Source organism: Montipora capricornis, chromosome 4 (assembly GCF_036669925.1).
Source record: "Montipora capricornis isolate CH-2021 chromosome 4, ASM3666992v2, whole genome shotgun sequence".
Classification (NCBI taxonomy): domain Eukaryota; kingdom Metazoa; phylum Cnidaria; class Anthozoa; order Scleractinia; family Acroporidae; genus Montipora; species Montipora capricornis.
In genome coordinates this window covers 48415637-48430636 of record NC_090886.1, presented here as the reverse complement: position 1 = coordinate 48430636, position 15000 = coordinate 48415637, and the positions used below count along the sequence as shown (strand labels likewise).

The 15000-nt window shown below is 40.1% G+C and overlaps 4 protein-coding genes across 4 annotated transcripts in view; 3 read left to right on the top strand and 1 right to left on the bottom strand.

Annotated features, from left to right (window-relative positions):
• Positions 1 to 2510, top strand: part of LOC138044830 (uncharacterized) — a 23849-nt gene extending 21339 nt beyond the window's left edge. Inside the window, exon 11 of the mRNA XM_068891247.1 lies at positions 1 to 2510. This exon is cut by the window's left edge and continues 100 nt beyond it. Within this exon, the coding sequence (XP_068747348.1) occupies positions 1 to 1576 (1576 nt within the window). The 3' untranslated portion in view covers positions 1577 to 2510.
• Positions 2511 to 3746: 1236 nt separating this feature from the next.
• On the top strand, positions 3747 to 5941 carry LOC138047225 (uncharacterized). The gene has a single exon (XM_068893977.1). It carries the CDS (start codon positions 3883 to 3885, stop codon positions 4606 to 4608), a length of 726 nt encoding a protein of 241 aa, XP_068750078.1. The 5' UTR covers positions 3747 to 3882; the 3' UTR covers positions 4609 to 5941.
• LOC138047224 (inositol monophosphatase 3-like) lies at positions 5572 to 10177 on the bottom strand. The gene is made up of 2 exons (XM_068893976.1): positions 9896 to 10177; positions 5572 to 8183 (listed from the first exon to the last, which is right to left on the bottom strand). The coding sequence occupies exons 1-2, from the start codon at positions 10160 to 10162 to the stop codon at positions 7377 to 7379; spliced, it is 1074 nt and encodes a 357-aa protein (XP_068750077.1). The 5' UTR covers positions 10163 to 10177; the 3' UTR covers positions 5572 to 7376.
• Positions 10178 to 10268: 91 nt separating this feature from the next.
• Positions 10269 to 15000, top strand: part of LOC138047221 (disks large-associated protein 5-like) — a 26275-nt gene continuing 21543 nt past the window's right edge. The window contains exons 1-5 of the mRNA XM_068893973.1: positions 10269 to 10651; positions 11185 to 11540; positions 11619 to 11703; positions 12169 to 13146; positions 13345 to 13436. Coding sequence (XP_068750074.1) covers positions 10420 to 10651; positions 11185 to 11540; positions 11619 to 11703; positions 12169 to 13146; positions 13345 to 13436 — 1743 coding nt within the window. The 5' untranslated portion in view covers positions 10269 to 10419. The remainder of the gene's footprint in view (positions 10652 to 11184; positions 11541 to 11618; positions 11704 to 12168; positions 13147 to 13344; positions 13437 to 15000) is intronic.

The window sequence follows — 15000 nt, the reverse complement described above, 5'->3', positions numbered from 1 at the left end:
TTTAACAAGCCCTCCAGGAGGAATGTTTGGGGTTCAACAACGGCAGCTCTCACAGCAATCTGTTTTCAGCTCTCCTGCCAGCCCCCAGGCCCGTTACAACCTACCCAATCAGTTTCCCGCTAACCCTTCTCAAAACCCGTTTCTCGTGAACGATGGCGCACTTTACTCAAAACCTATACAGGGACTATATCGTGTATTACCTGCGCCAGCCCAATATCATCCGCCTCTTTCGCAATACCAGTATCGAGTTCCCGTGCAACCACAGCCCTACCAATCTCTCCAGCAACCTCACTTTGTACCTCAGCCAACGATACCACCACCGCAATTTCCAGTGCCCCCTAGACCCAAGTTGTCTTCGTTATTATTTCCCGCGCAACAACGAGACAATCCTTACCTGTTTTCATCTCAGCCACAGCCTCTACAAAGTCAAGTCACTTCCAACGCGCCAAAAACTTCGCTTCGATACTTACTTGTGCCAATGGTCCCACAAGCCATGAATCAATCTCCACAGGCATACCAACCGAATTCAAGTCCAATGTACACTCAATTGTGGCCCGCAAATACACCGCAACAACAACAAATGCCGATGCCGCGGCTGAGTCTCGCTGCACCAGTGTCCTTTCCTATAGCACCAAACAAGAAAGCTAATCAGGATTTACCAGATTTGAAATCACCCGTTCAGTTACAAGGCACGGTCTTCACTTTTCCTTATGCGCCACAATATAACCAACCAGCCCCGTTGCCTCCGAGGTACATGCCCCCACGGCCCAGCCAACCAAACCCTGTAGGAAAACACCATGACAAGAATCCAAAGGGAAAAAACAAACAAAAAGGCAAAGAGAAAGAGGACGAATCTTCCAAAAAATCACACGAGAAGACCCCTCAGATGGGACCAGTCACGCCTGTGCTTCCTCTTACAAGATATGTAGCCCAAGGGGGTGGTTCTCAGGGATTCGTTCCACAGCGTTTTAGTCCACAAGGGTATGGCTTTCAGAGCTATAATCGTCAGCCGTTCAATCAGCAGGGGTATCCGTTCAATCAGCAGGGGTATGTTCAACAGGGGTATGCTCCCCAGGGGCAGGCTCCCCAGGGGTATTCCTCTCAAGGTTTTGCTCCTCGTCCTCCTTACCCATTGACTTCCCCTCAGACAACTTGGAAGATCAGACTCTATCGACCTATTCTAACTATTTCCCGTCCCCAGCCGGTCCCGGTTCCTGTTTTTAACCAGGGATATCCGGCGTCCTCGCCTTTTCCAGTTTCCGGACAGCAGTTTCAAGCACAAACACAAACACCTAATCCCCAACCTGCATCACCGGGTCTCCAACCTTTGGGGGGAAGTTCTCAGACTCCACAAGCATTCTCTTCGAATGGCTTTTCCTCGCAGCTAATTCCATCCGTAAACGCGTATCGCCCTCTACCAATGCCATACCAAGATTATTCCGCGGGGCAGCTGCCACAGAATATTCCGGCGCAAGCAACGCAAGAGATGGTAGAGCCAAAGACATGTCCGCCTCCTTGTCCAAACTATTGCGCTCCAGTATGTAATACGCTGTGTTGTAATGATCGACGTAAATAAAAAGAAAATTCCGGCCTTTGTATGGAAATAAAAGGCGCTTGCATTTGCGGATATGGTCAGAAGAGTCAATTTTGTAACCGGAACTACAGCGAATAGGGAGAATTCATTTTTTTTTCCGACACAGAGTAATTGATTTAAGGCAAAAAACGATATGGCATTAACCACTTGATTTCTGAACGGTTTTGTCACCATTTTGTATTGCATTACTTTATCTGAAGGGTCATATTTTGCAAAGCGAAAAACAAAAAAAAAAGGCAAAGTGGCACACCATAACACCATTCTCGTAACCAGAGCCTCAGATCTTATGTCTGCGCATGACCCGAGGCTCTGGGAAACTCTATGTAGGAAAACATGCGCCGTAGGGTTCTTACAGCCAAAAATTGGCTATTTGAACCTTACGGCGCCTGCTCACTCCTCTTACTAACATCAATGCACAAATCAGAGACGCTTTTCATTGTTCGTCACAAAATCCAATGAGAAGACACTTCTTCCCCTCAGTATGCGCAAGAGAGAAGAGATCTGGGGTCGAGATTGACCATAACACCAACCCGGTGTGGTCAACACATTACGCATGTGCACAACCATTTCACCCGGTCAATTGGCAGCCAGCCAGCCAGCTTTTTTGTTTTGCTTAGTTTTTTTTTTCATATTTTGGAAGCTGGAATTACTAGAGCTGATGAAATGAAAGAAACGGATAGCACAAAGACGACGAATCGTTGATCTTTGTAATTTTTTTGTGCTGTGCATTGAAAGTTTGAAGAGAGAGAGAGAGATAGAGAGATAGATAGTTTAATGATCAATACATTGCAGCCTGAAGGCTGAATTGCCTATTTACAAATAATAAATCGATAAAAAGTATTTATAGAGCTAAGCACAATAAAATAAAAGTATAACGAATATGATAAAAAGGGAAACTAAGAATCTATATATATATATTATCAATACAAGATCTAATAATAAAACTATTTCTAAGACGATCTGTCTTGCATTTAAGTACGGTAAAACGCCTGTTGCACCTTAGAATATAACGTGACGGTTCAGATGTTCAGAGTCCTTAATAATGGTGTCGAAAGTATTAGTGCATAGCCTGGTGATGAAATCTACAATAGGGACAATGTTCACTAGTTCGATGGCCTCCTGGTAGGGTAGTCCTGAGCATATTATAGACATGGCCCGCTTTTCAACTCGTACCAACTCGTCTTTTAGGTACTTTGGCAGGGCATAAAAAAGACAGGTGCTGCGTACGTAAGAACAGAGCGTATACAAGCAGTGTAAAAGGTGGAAATATCCTGCCGAGGAACTCTTGATCTTTTTAACTGCACTAAGAAATACAGACGCTTTGACACTCTCATGATTACGTCACTAATATGATTGTTCCACGTAAAGTTGCTCGATATGGTCAAACCTAGTAGTTTAGCACCAGTCACCCTCTCTAGTTCTTTACCATCTACTACAATGGACGCAAACTGGGGCTCATCTTTTGCAAAAGATATCCTGAGCTCCTTACACTTGTCGCTATTGAGTCCGCGATCTCCTGGGCAAGAGTTCGGGGGCTTTGATGATAAACAGGGCATGCGTATTCAGTAACAGGCCTTATACAAGTTAAGTACAACAGCAAACTGAATTAAAGTTCTTCCGACCTAACATGTGATCGCTTTAGCTTGCGCAGAAAATACAGGCGCTTACGATCTCAGATATGTGGTTATTCCACGTAAGATCGCTAGATATCTGCAAACAAAAGATCTTAGCATGCTTCACGCATTCTAAATTCTGACCGTTAACCTTAATTGGATCAAAGTTCTTCCTAGAGTGGCTGAATGTTATACGTAGTTCCTTGCACTTAGTTTCATTCAGTTGGAACTTGTCAGCAGAGGTTTGTGTCGAGAGTTCGTCAACAGCTTGCACACAGGAAGGAAGCGACCCACAATGGCAATAAGGCTAGGCTTTTGAATTTAATTTTTTCGGAAAATTATCTTTTCGGATTCCCATACAAATCTTCAAATTTTTGATGGCTTTTCCTCACACTAAGCTTGGGGTGCCTGTGGGAAAGGAAGAACCGGAGAACTCCTAGTTCCCAGTCTTTCCCATTTCACAATGACCAACATGGCGGCCGGATTTCACCACGTGGCGACTTATGTTCACCGGTGTTTGTAATTTACTATCATCGCAAGGCTTTTCCATGGTATGTAACATCGTGGTAAGGAAGCCATCGATAGAGGGGGAATTAGTTTGCCAAAAAATCCGAATTTAAACGACAGTCAAGGGATATTAACGAATAAAACTGTTGTGTTGAAGCGGTCGTTGAAATGTCCCCCAAGAATCTTGAAACAGTTTCTGAGGATAGGAGCTCCCCTTGCACTTCAAGCTTGTTATTACGTTCTAAGGATGAAGTGAGAAGTTTGGTAAGTAGCCCAGGAATGGTAAAGAGTCATTGTAAGGCCTCCAATGACAATGGCCCCGTTGCGTTGGACTGTGAAATGGTTGGTGTAGGAGACAAGAAATCGAACGCTCTTGGGCGATGTAGTATTGTAGACTACGATGGATGTGTTCTTTTCGATACGTACGTTAAACCCAGCCAACCAATTACGGATTACAGAACACAGTGGAGCGGCATTTGCCCAAGAAACATGAAAAATGCCATTGCCTTTTGCTCAGCGAGAAATAGGGTCAAGCGAATCATCAAAAATCGTGTTCTAGTGGGGCATGCACTGCAAAATGACTTGAAAGTTCTTCGATTGAAGCACTCATCGGAACTCATCAGGGACACATCAAAGCATATACCACTAAGAGCTTTAGCCGGCTTTCCTAGAAACTCCGCTCCTTCCCTAAAACGTCTGTCTAGACAGTTATTGAAGTGGGATATTCAAGTGAATGAGCACGATTCAGTTGAAGATGCTATGGCGGCAATGTTGTTGTACAAGAAGTGTGAAGCAGAATGGGAAAAGGACATCAAGAAGAGTGATCAGTCTTATTTGGAAGATGCTTATTGGCCCAGCTGGACAAAAGCTGTTAATGAGAGTACAGAAAATTAATAATAACTATAGTTTTATATGGAAAAAATATTTATAGTCTATAAAGTAAAGCACATGAAGATTTGAAAGCATTGAGCACAAACAACATATTTACAGGCTATTTAATATTGCACTGATGTGTATTACAAATTGAAATTGAAATAATGGACTAGTACTTATTTGTTAATAATGATCTTTTACTATACCACTATGATATAGTATGTATTCTTTAATTTGCCAATTGAGTGGGCAGTTCTCTCTAAGTTTAGCGTGTTCTTTTAGCTTTAGAATTCAAGAGGCCTTCTGTCAGCAAACTCTTATGTTAATGAGACAAAATGTAATAAATGGCATCAGCAAAAGTTTGCCTATTTATCACTCTAAATTAAGCTGGAAAAAACATAGGCTTTAATGAACAGACTGGCCTCGGAAGTGCATCATTAGGAAGCTTACACAAGGATGATGACAAGGGCTGCGAGAATGCCACAAAACAATGGGCTTATGAACAAAAACAAAGGCTCTGGACACCAGGCACATGTGTTTCACATTCTGGCACTTTTCTTTGCTGTCCTCGCCCTGACAACAAGAATTGGACTATAATTATTGGAGGTTGTGTTGAGGAAGAGTAACAACCTGACAGGACATTGTTAGTTTTCTTCCCAAACAACAACACCATTCATGCCAATTTTATATGTATTCCTGCAATGTTGATACACACTTTTCATTCTGAATGACTCTGGGTTATTACGAAATTATTACAATAGAGGGACTAAATGTTTTTGTAGAATATTCTTGTTGGCATTGTCATCGTCTTTGCGTAAGCTCCCTAGTAAAGGTATATAAAACATGGGCTGTTTTTCAAAAGTGCATTGCAAGTCAATTCTTGAAACAGGGCATTACTAAACCACCTAGGGCGTTGAGGGGTTGATGAGTTAAGACTTGAGATGTACGAATGGGAAAGCAAAATTTTGGTCATGAGCACAATAATTATTTCTAAAGTATTTATTCCAACATGGTCACAGCATAGAATTACTGTAAAATCATGTAACTTATCAAAACCATTAAAAAGTCTATTTTCTTTTGAAGCCATGACAATCACTGACTCCTGATCCTTTAAAACTTGAAGGGCAATATTGAATAATTACTGGAACCAGACAATAATGCAAATATAATGTTGACAGTAATAATCTTATCATTGAAGTGAAGCAGATGATAGTGTTAAGGTAACATTCAACTATTATAATACAGGAGAACGTGGATTTTTCCAAGTATCTTGAGTCACCATGGGGAAAACATCTCTTCCATAATGTCATTGTCAAAAAAAAAAACAAAAACAAAAAACAAGAAAACAATAGTCTTCTTTACTCCTTTGAAAGTGTCTACTTTGAAAAGTGGTCTCCAAAACTTCTCTATACAAATGTCTAGCGAGATCCCTATTTTATAAATTTTTACTTCAACTTTTTCCTGGTCTGACAAAGTATACATGTATGCGTATGTTGAATTATTTCACATATCTAATATAATCTTCGAGTCCCAACTTGTACCAAATTATAAAACTATTCTAAGCCTTAAAACCCCCATAAAGAACTTTTAAATACCATAGGAAATAAAGTTTAACTCTACTTAAATTTGGATTATCATATGTACTTCCACGCAAGAGGGTAAAAAGTTCTAAAACTTGACACAACAACCACTCCTGGATAAAAATGTAAAATTTTCATCAATTTGATCCCATGGAAGTCATAAGCTTATGCAACACAAAAGCCTTTACTGGTATTTTATAGGTGCTTTTGCCATCGTACCAGCTGGCTGTTTTTGGATGTTGTAGACTTGAAAGATATTCGTGTTAATAAAATGTGAAATAAATACTGGTACCTGAAAAACACCCAAACTGTACAATTTCAAATCCTTAACCAAATGACTCCAAGGGACTGAGAATTGATAGATTCTACTCTGTCCAATGCCAGACGATTGTATTCATCAATGGGGTGGTTCAGGATTGGCCAAAAGAGCAATAAAATGAACAAAGATAATGGATTTAGCACAGAAAACCATAGGAAGTACGACCCTACCCAAAACAACATTCACGTCCACTCAAAAACTACTGGTATGTCTCTTTAACATTAATGCTTTGATAAAGGGCTATGATAGATCGTAACACTTTCCTAAAGGGCTCCTAGTGACAAGTATAATTGTCTGGTGTTAGAAAGAGTCAAATAAACAAGTGGCAATTTTAGGAAGAAAAGCGTTACGGCTTATCCAATTTGTATAAATTTACTCCTGCTGCGTTATACTAGAGATAAATGCAATTTCCTACATTAATCATGACCAGACCATACATGGTATACAAAAAGTGAGGTCAAATAGAACAAACAAAAAGAGAAAAAAAGGTTCCATTCCATCCTTCATTTTTTGTGTGTAAGACTGACTCTCAACATTTTGTCAGTTGAGAGGTGCCAGCTAGACCTTGAAAAAGGGCAGTAATCTGATGACACAATGAGCCCTTCAATTTCTTAATTTTGTCTCATCAGATGACCACCTCTTGTTGTTTTCTTTAACTCAAGGTTGATACCGATCTCTTGTCTGAAACAGTAGGGACCTTTAAATCGGAGAACAAGGACAACTACAAGAACAAGTTTTGTCATACTGAGAAATTGCGCATAAGGTTTGGAGGCCGACATTTTTCGAAATGCATTTGCTCAGAACGGAAAACTCGCCATCCTAGTCGTCCTTGTCCTCCGATCTTAAGGTCCCTTTTGATAAATTCAACTGCACAGTTTTGTCATCGGTTTCTATGATTTCAGCTTTTGTGCTACTTCGTCTTGAAACTCCTTATGGTCATGTATGGCAGCAAGAAGTCCTCCCTCGTTACGCGGTTTCTCCTCGTCACCGTATTCTATTTCTTTGTCATCTAAAGTTGTCATTTTTCCACCTAATGTTCTTAATATGGCATCCCCAGCACAGATGTCCCACTTCTTTATCAAAGTCACATGGACATAAGCATCAGCTTCGCCTTGAAATAGCGACAACACCTTGAAACCTGCACCACCTGCTGGTATCACTTTTGATTTTGGACCAAATGCTTCTCTCACAGTGGCATTTACTTTGCCAGCATGTGACCTTGAAACTATGATTCTTGGTTCCTTTAAAGCAGTCTCTCTTTTTTCAGGAACCTTAATGTTCTGAGATGATCCATGACCCACCCAAGCCCAATATGTTTCCCCAAGAAATGGCTTGTGAATAATCCCTGCCACTGGCTTTCCTTTGATGGAAATACAAACCATGGTGGTCACATATTTAACTAAGTTTTCTGTGTATTCTTGTGTGGCATCAAGAGGATCAATCCAAACTAAGAGATTCCCTGATGAAACCATTTCATTTCCTTTATTAAATTGGAGGCTACTGTCAATATCGATGTCTCGTGTATTAGGTTTCTCCACCTCATTAATGTCAATTTCTCCATGGTCATGTTCCTCTGACACCACATTCAAGTTAGGGAATGCCTTTTTGAAGCCATAATACATGGTCTCGTGCGAAAGCATGTCTCCTAGTGTCACAGGGTTGTTCGCTCCTTCACGTGTTTTCCCTTTACTTCCTTCCTAAAAAGAAAGGAAAGATACATATATCTGAGAACTTGACATCAGAGCTGGAGTTGGAGTTAACCCCTTTCAATTAACTCCCAATTACCAGTTATAGATTTTAATCGTCTATGGGGGCACCTCAGGGCTTAATTAAGGGTTAAGACTGCAGGTTTTCAACAATTTACTGCTACAAACCTATTACACCTACTCGGTACAGGGCTCGAAATTAACGAAAAAATCCAGTCACAATTTTGCAACAAGATACAGAAATTTAGTCGCAATTTGGCTGCGCTGCATTGTGTTGTCAGCGATTTAGCCAAAAAATATGAGCCTACAATACTTGGGTGTAAAGAAACCGCTGAAAATGGCGAATGATCAAAAGAATGGAGCTGTGCACGTAACATCGCAGCTAAATTACTCTACAATTACGCTATCTTCAGAGGAAATTCACCACAAGAAACAAAATAACTTTGTCATTTCATTCATTTATTTTAGCAAAAGTAGCAGCAAAGTGGCAACTGCTAACCCTTTTGTTCCAAAAGAGCGAAGGTAACAACAAGTTGCAAATTTGCGACTTCCTGAGATAAGTTAGTCGCAATTTCGAGCCCTGCAGTATAGACAAACTTTTTTATATGTGTTTTATTCTCCAATATTGCAAGTGCCATACAACATTCATTTTGGATAATATTATGTGGAGATTATGCAAATGCAAATAGGAATTGAAGACTAAATTGTACAGGAAACCAATCATGGAAAAAAATCTCAACTCAATAGATACCAACACAATTCAGTATAGACTGAGATGGCACTAGCAAAAGGTCTGTACATAAATATTAATAATTTACAAGCACTCTTGATCCAGGTAGTCAAATATCATTGATAGGGTAATTCTTTCATCATGTTTGTTTGAGGTTTAAAAATTAATAAAACGTCTTATCAGCCCAGTTTGTCTTATACATCTCCCAAGAATATACCTTATGTAATTTGTAACACCATGTCTTTGTCAACTCCATGACCAATGGGCCAAAGTCTCACACTCTCTGAAGACTGTTCTTGGAGAGGAATATTTAAATTTTCATTTTAATTTGATTTCTGTCTAAACCATTAGAGGTTGCAACAGTCTCAAAACACTCTCTCATGACTGCTCTATCCTCACACTGGTGTAAAATTGTTTAGGGCACAATTATGTTGCTATGATAATGGGAGCAATGAAGAATCAACAAATGAAAAGTGAACTTTCAACAATTTTATGGGACATGTTTCTCTAGCTGCATTGTAAATCATTCAAAACTCAATATAAGTTTATTTTCAGGGGTAACAGGTCCAGCAAAGAATTGTTCGGTTTAAGTATGTTCTCTTCCTCAAGCATTACTGTAAGTACTTGTAGATCTGTGTAAATTATCAATTAGTGTACACGTTGAAAGTTTACAATGTAAACCTTGTCATTGCACTTTCATTTTTTTGCCACGAGGCAGCGCATCCAAAACAGCTTTATGAACATGATATAACACTATCAACCAAGTTCATAAGATAACTATTAAGTTAAAAATACTCAAGAATGCCACTTAAAATATGCACACTAGCTAGAAAATTAAATCCGGCTAAACAAATACACAGCAAACAGGACTGATCTAAACCACGACGCACACTACTTCACTTGCATTTATCTTCTTTCACCCGTTGGACGACTTCTGGTAATATTCCATTAATTGGCAGGGATTTTAACTTACCCCAATATCTTCACCACGGCGGATTTTCCGGACAACCTCTCCTCCTTTTTCGGCAAGATATATTCCTGTTTGAATGAGATGTTTCATCGAGATTGTGTCTTCTCCAGCAGAATAACCATTTGAAAATTCGCTGGCACCTCCGTCAGTGGACAAGTAGAAGACAAATGCGACAACTACAAGACCGATGACAACAATTCCGATGGGAGACAGTGTTATTTTCGCAGCTCCCATGTTTACAGCATTGGCCGCAGAAGGCATCTGTGACATGTCGAAAGTTGTGTCAGAAAATCATATCACGTGCTTTAATTGCGTAAATATGATTGGTAGTTATATTCAAATTTGCCCAATCGCTGTGAAGCAAAACGTTGGACCCAAATTCGAACGAAGAAGCAATTGACATGGTTGGTTTTTGTGGACTCTGTTGAGGTTTTTAAACAAGAATTTCTCTAAAATCAGTCAATCGTAGACGATAAAGCAACTTTGCAATCAACACAGGCATTAGAATAAGCACTATCCGGTAGATAATGGAAAAAATTGCGGCGAAGAAGTTCAACTACGACCATCAGTCTTCCTACAAATGTCGTGGAAAATTGGGAGCGTCCACAAATCGAAATGTCAGGGCCCAGCGAGCGAGCGAAAACCGCCATCTTTCCAGAATGGATGAAGTTTCCAAACGAAGAAGGATGCCTCTATCGCCGCTGGTTGATGAAAACGTGTCTGATACCACAAATAGTGAAATGGAAACCAAAACTGCTGGTAACGTGTATTTAAAAATAAGCCATTGTTCATGATTGCAAATGTTCATGTAACAGTACATTGTAACGACTAACGTTAGCAAAATTGCAAACCCGCCATTTTCATAAATGGGCAACAGATCAGAGTTAAAAAACGCAAATAATGAAATGATTTTCATTTTGATCGCAATCGGTGAACGTTGAGTTGTGACTCTCCCGCAAAGTCCTAGGAAGGAAGCTAAAGCGGATTATTCGTTTAGAATCGGGTTGTGTTCTCTTCACCCTGCACTGGAAAAAAATCTAGCCAGTCAAACATGTGTTTTTCTTTCGGTTCGGTTATGGACCAAAGTGTATATTATACAATTGCAAGTCATATGTGTGATTCTTTTGCTGGGGCTCAGAAAGAGATTCACAGACGGTTGCCTTTTATACCTCAGTGTAAGCCTCGTTTTCCTTTTATCAGTTTCACACAAGTAAACCAGTTTATGCTTGAAGGTTTTCGGATTCTATATGAGCAAAAATAGTCAAGTTTGAGATGATAATTCTCTCTTGCAGAAAACCAAAGAGGAAATCACCCTCAACCTCAGCTCAGTAGAAGGGAAAAATTACTTAAGTGGCGCGAAGAAAGAAAGCAAAAGAAACAAAGTGAACCTCAGAAGAAATCATTTGTGGTGCGACAAGTTAAACATGAAAAAGATGCTAATTTGTTTGCCACTGCATCGAAGAATCCTGCAAATGGAATGATTCCACTTATGAAGCCTGCACAATTTGCCCCAAATAAATCCGCTAAACCTGTGACAAGGTCCTCAGCTAGGCTTGCAAAACAGGTGTCACCACCCTCTGGGGATGATAACAAAAGCCACCCTGTCAAAAGGGTTGATCCCAAATCTAAAGTTACACAACCGGTTAAGGTAAGAGGAAATGATGATATTTGTTGTGTTTTTTGTCCTGATCTTCAACTGACTTAAATGTTAAATTTTATGTAATAGGGTGAAGTGAAATCAGAGAAGACTGGTATTGTCACACGTCGAGGTTCCCGCTCCAGACCACCGTCAGTTAGCAACACCAATCAAGGTACAATTTGTGACTAAAAATTAGTCTTTTTCATCCAATGGAATGGAATGGCCATTTTCATGAGGAGAAGCACCGAATAGGCTGTCTCAGTGTGGAATATGTTTGTATAATTTCAATGTATATAATGTGGATGTTTTTACTAATGTCGGTGAGGACCTTTATTCCAGAATAATGCAGATTTTTGTCCCAGCTAAGATATGGATTTTGGAGTACTCAAAATACTCTCAACTAATGCACCTGTCACTGTAAACCCCCACCCTGGGCACCTGGTGACAGGTGCATAAGAAAGATTGCAATAGATTTCGGGAAATTTATACATCCACTGCTTTAATTGAACCCAGAGCGATGAGTTGAGAATCACAAGACTCATTCACTGGTGAAATTGTACCTCCTAAAATGCACCAGGAACACTTTTGGTATGTCATTTTGATGGAAAGTACTAAAATCTTTTACCTTTCCTTTCAGTCGGAACTGAACCGAAGAGTCAAGTTAAGACAAGATCACAAGCCAAGAAGGTCAAAGCCGAGGGATCAAAAGAACCCTGCCTCACCAAACGTGACAAAAATGACAGGGGAAAGGAGCAGATGTCATCAGTAGAAAACACAAAAAGCAGCGAAGGAAAGCAATTGCCTGACATTGGTTCACTAAAAAATACTGTATCATTTGGACGAGGAAGCACAGAAGGTGTAGAGAGAGTGCAGTCAGAGGCAATATCTGCAAATGAAACTTTGTCTTTTGCTCCAGCTGACTTCAAGTTCACAGCTCCGACTGGTGTAAATACATTTACATATTTATCAAAAACATTCACCTTTCAACCCCTTAGTCCAAACAGTGCTGAAGAATTCATGTTCCCATCTTCGGCGTCATCACTTTTTAGTCTTAGCCCTAAGAAACCAGAAGTCAAGCAAGTTCAAGATGAGAGTTTGGAAGATGCTGTGGCAGCCTATAATAAGTCAATAATTGCTATTTCAAGTACACATGAAGACAATACTAATAATGTTGAAAAGAAGTCATTGTCAACATCAGGTGAATGTTTAATGGAAGCACCAGATAAGGCAGGGAAGCCACAAAATACAAGTGAAGTTGCAGAAGAGTCAATTGGCTCCTCAAACATTGACCGACAAGGTATTGAAATCAATGATACTAAACCTCCATCAACAGCTTGTGATATTCCTATGGAAGAGCCCCATGATGCAGAGAGACAAAAAAGTGTAGCTGAAGTTGTAAACGATGAAAACAGCACTGAAATGTCAGAAACCCTGATGCAGCCAGTGGCCGTTAATTGTGCAGATGTTGAGTCAATGGAGAGTGATCCTGCTGATCAACATGAGCATGACTCAACACATTTTAGGAATCTTTTGAAACAAGAGACAGACAGGCTGAATGACACCTGTAAAAAATGGGATAAAATCAGTAATGAAGAGGAGAATCTTCATGATGAAGGTACGATTGTCATGTTCATTGAGGCAGCTTTGTTCTCAATATTTAGCATTATTATTCCATAAGCGTGCGTTGTATATGCGATGGTAAAACAGCCAACAAGATGCGTAGCATTATTGTAATTCCCCACCTCAATCTTCCCTTCAAAAACCAATCTCCTCTAGAATTTCATGACTCATGTATTGATGTTATTTGTTTTAGTAACTGGACAGATTAGGACGACGATTGGACAGGCCCATCTGCTAATTGATCAAAGGTTTCGTCAATTTTCTGGTCTCATTGACCTAAGTGAGGTAATTTCTCAGGCTTTCAAATTATTGTTATTATACTAAAGTTTCTTTTCTTATATAAAAAGGACAATAATTGCCTTGTGTGACAATGCCAACATTTGTGTTACAGTACGAGTCTCACTCTCGGTGGTTTCAGTAAGTACTGACAGCTGACGAAAAGAGACGGCTACTTCACTCAGAAAACTCGGCTGCTTAAGCCATTGCCTCTTCAGGCGTCCTAGCCAGTTGACAAGTAAAATCTTCTGGCACCAGGGGCCCGTTTCTCAAAAGTCCCGAAAAGCCATCTGTGAAATTGCCAACCGCTTGTTTTGGAAAGCCGATCTTTTAATATGTTTTCAAGGTAACAAAAAGAAAAGTAACTGTGAATTTTGACGAATTAAGGACGGTGCCTACTAATTCAAAGGTAGTCTGGCGGATATGTGAAAAATGCTGCACTTTGTGAAGAAAGCATCAAATTTTGCTCAGAGGTTGTTTATGGCAACCTGAAGAGATTTTGATATGGAGCCATTGACAGAAATTAGGTCTAGGCCATTTAAGGAGCCATTATGCATGAAAGCGAGGCTAGACTTACAAGATAGCCATTCTGGCCTATTATTAATTCAAAATGTTTCAAATTACATTGGTATTAGTTATATTTGTCATCATGATATCATCACCTAACAATTCAACACAGGACACTATAAGCTTTTATTTTTTACGCACGACAAGGCAATTTTCGTTATGACCTTGGCCTTCACAACTAAACTGCTGTTCTTCTGACTAGGTTTGCTTCACATGTAACACCTGTCAATGATCATAAGACAACGAAACTGGTTAGGAAGTGTTTTCTTTAGTGTGGGCAGTTAAAGCACTTTCAGAGAAAATACGAGTTTTTGTAAGAAAGTCTCAGTATTTAAAAGCAGATCACGTGACCTCGAAAAGAGGGGGCCATCTGCAGTTAACCAGCGTCTTCTCTCGTTACTATATTAAATACCCCACACCTCAGCAACATTGTTGCCAAATACATTTTTAAAAGGTGCGTGGTACATTTGGCATAGGGATTGAGTGGAGGGGTGTATGAATGACTTGTGATAGTAACTGCAGGCTGCAACAATAGCGGCCATCTTGAATTTTTCAGTACAATGAAGCTGTGGCACGACTTTTGGGAGCATTATATCAAGTTTTGGTTAATCAGTTATTCTGCCTACCTTGAGTAGCGTAATCAATCTATTACACATTCTTCACCACAACCGCAAAGTGCAGTGCACTTAAGAGCCACTCTGATGCATGAGCAGTTAGACCTGCAACCTTTCTTGCGGCAACATTTAATAAGTGCATCACAAGATGATGATCCGGCTGGTAATGCTTCCAGCCAGCATCAGTCGTCATCCATCTCCATTGACTTGGACATGGCAAGTTCATCACTGGAACAATTGCTTGACCCCAGCAATGTCCACCCTGGTATGTTGCTCTTCTAGTATGCTGGATAAGAGCAGCTTGAGTTGGGGGTATAGATTCAATAGACTTTCCCTTCTGTGTAAACAGCTGCTTGCTTGCCTCGTCATTCTGGCACTAGTGTGGTCATACA

What these genes read in the sequence shown, in the direction of transcription:
- LOC138047225 (XM_068893977.1), top strand. Translation starts at nt 3,883, where the DNA reads ATGTCCCCCAAGAATCTTGAAACAGTTTCTGAGGATAGGAGCTCCCCT.
- LOC138047224 (XM_068893976.1), bottom strand. Translation starts at nt 10,162, where the DNA reads ATGTCACAGATGCCTTCTGCGGCCAATGCTGTAAACATGGGAGCTGCG. An exon ending in GCCGTGGTGAAGATATTGGG is followed by an intron (nt 8,184 to 9,895) that starts GTAAGTTAAAAT and finishes CTTTCTTTTTAG; the next exon opens with GAAGGAAGTAAAGGGAAAAC.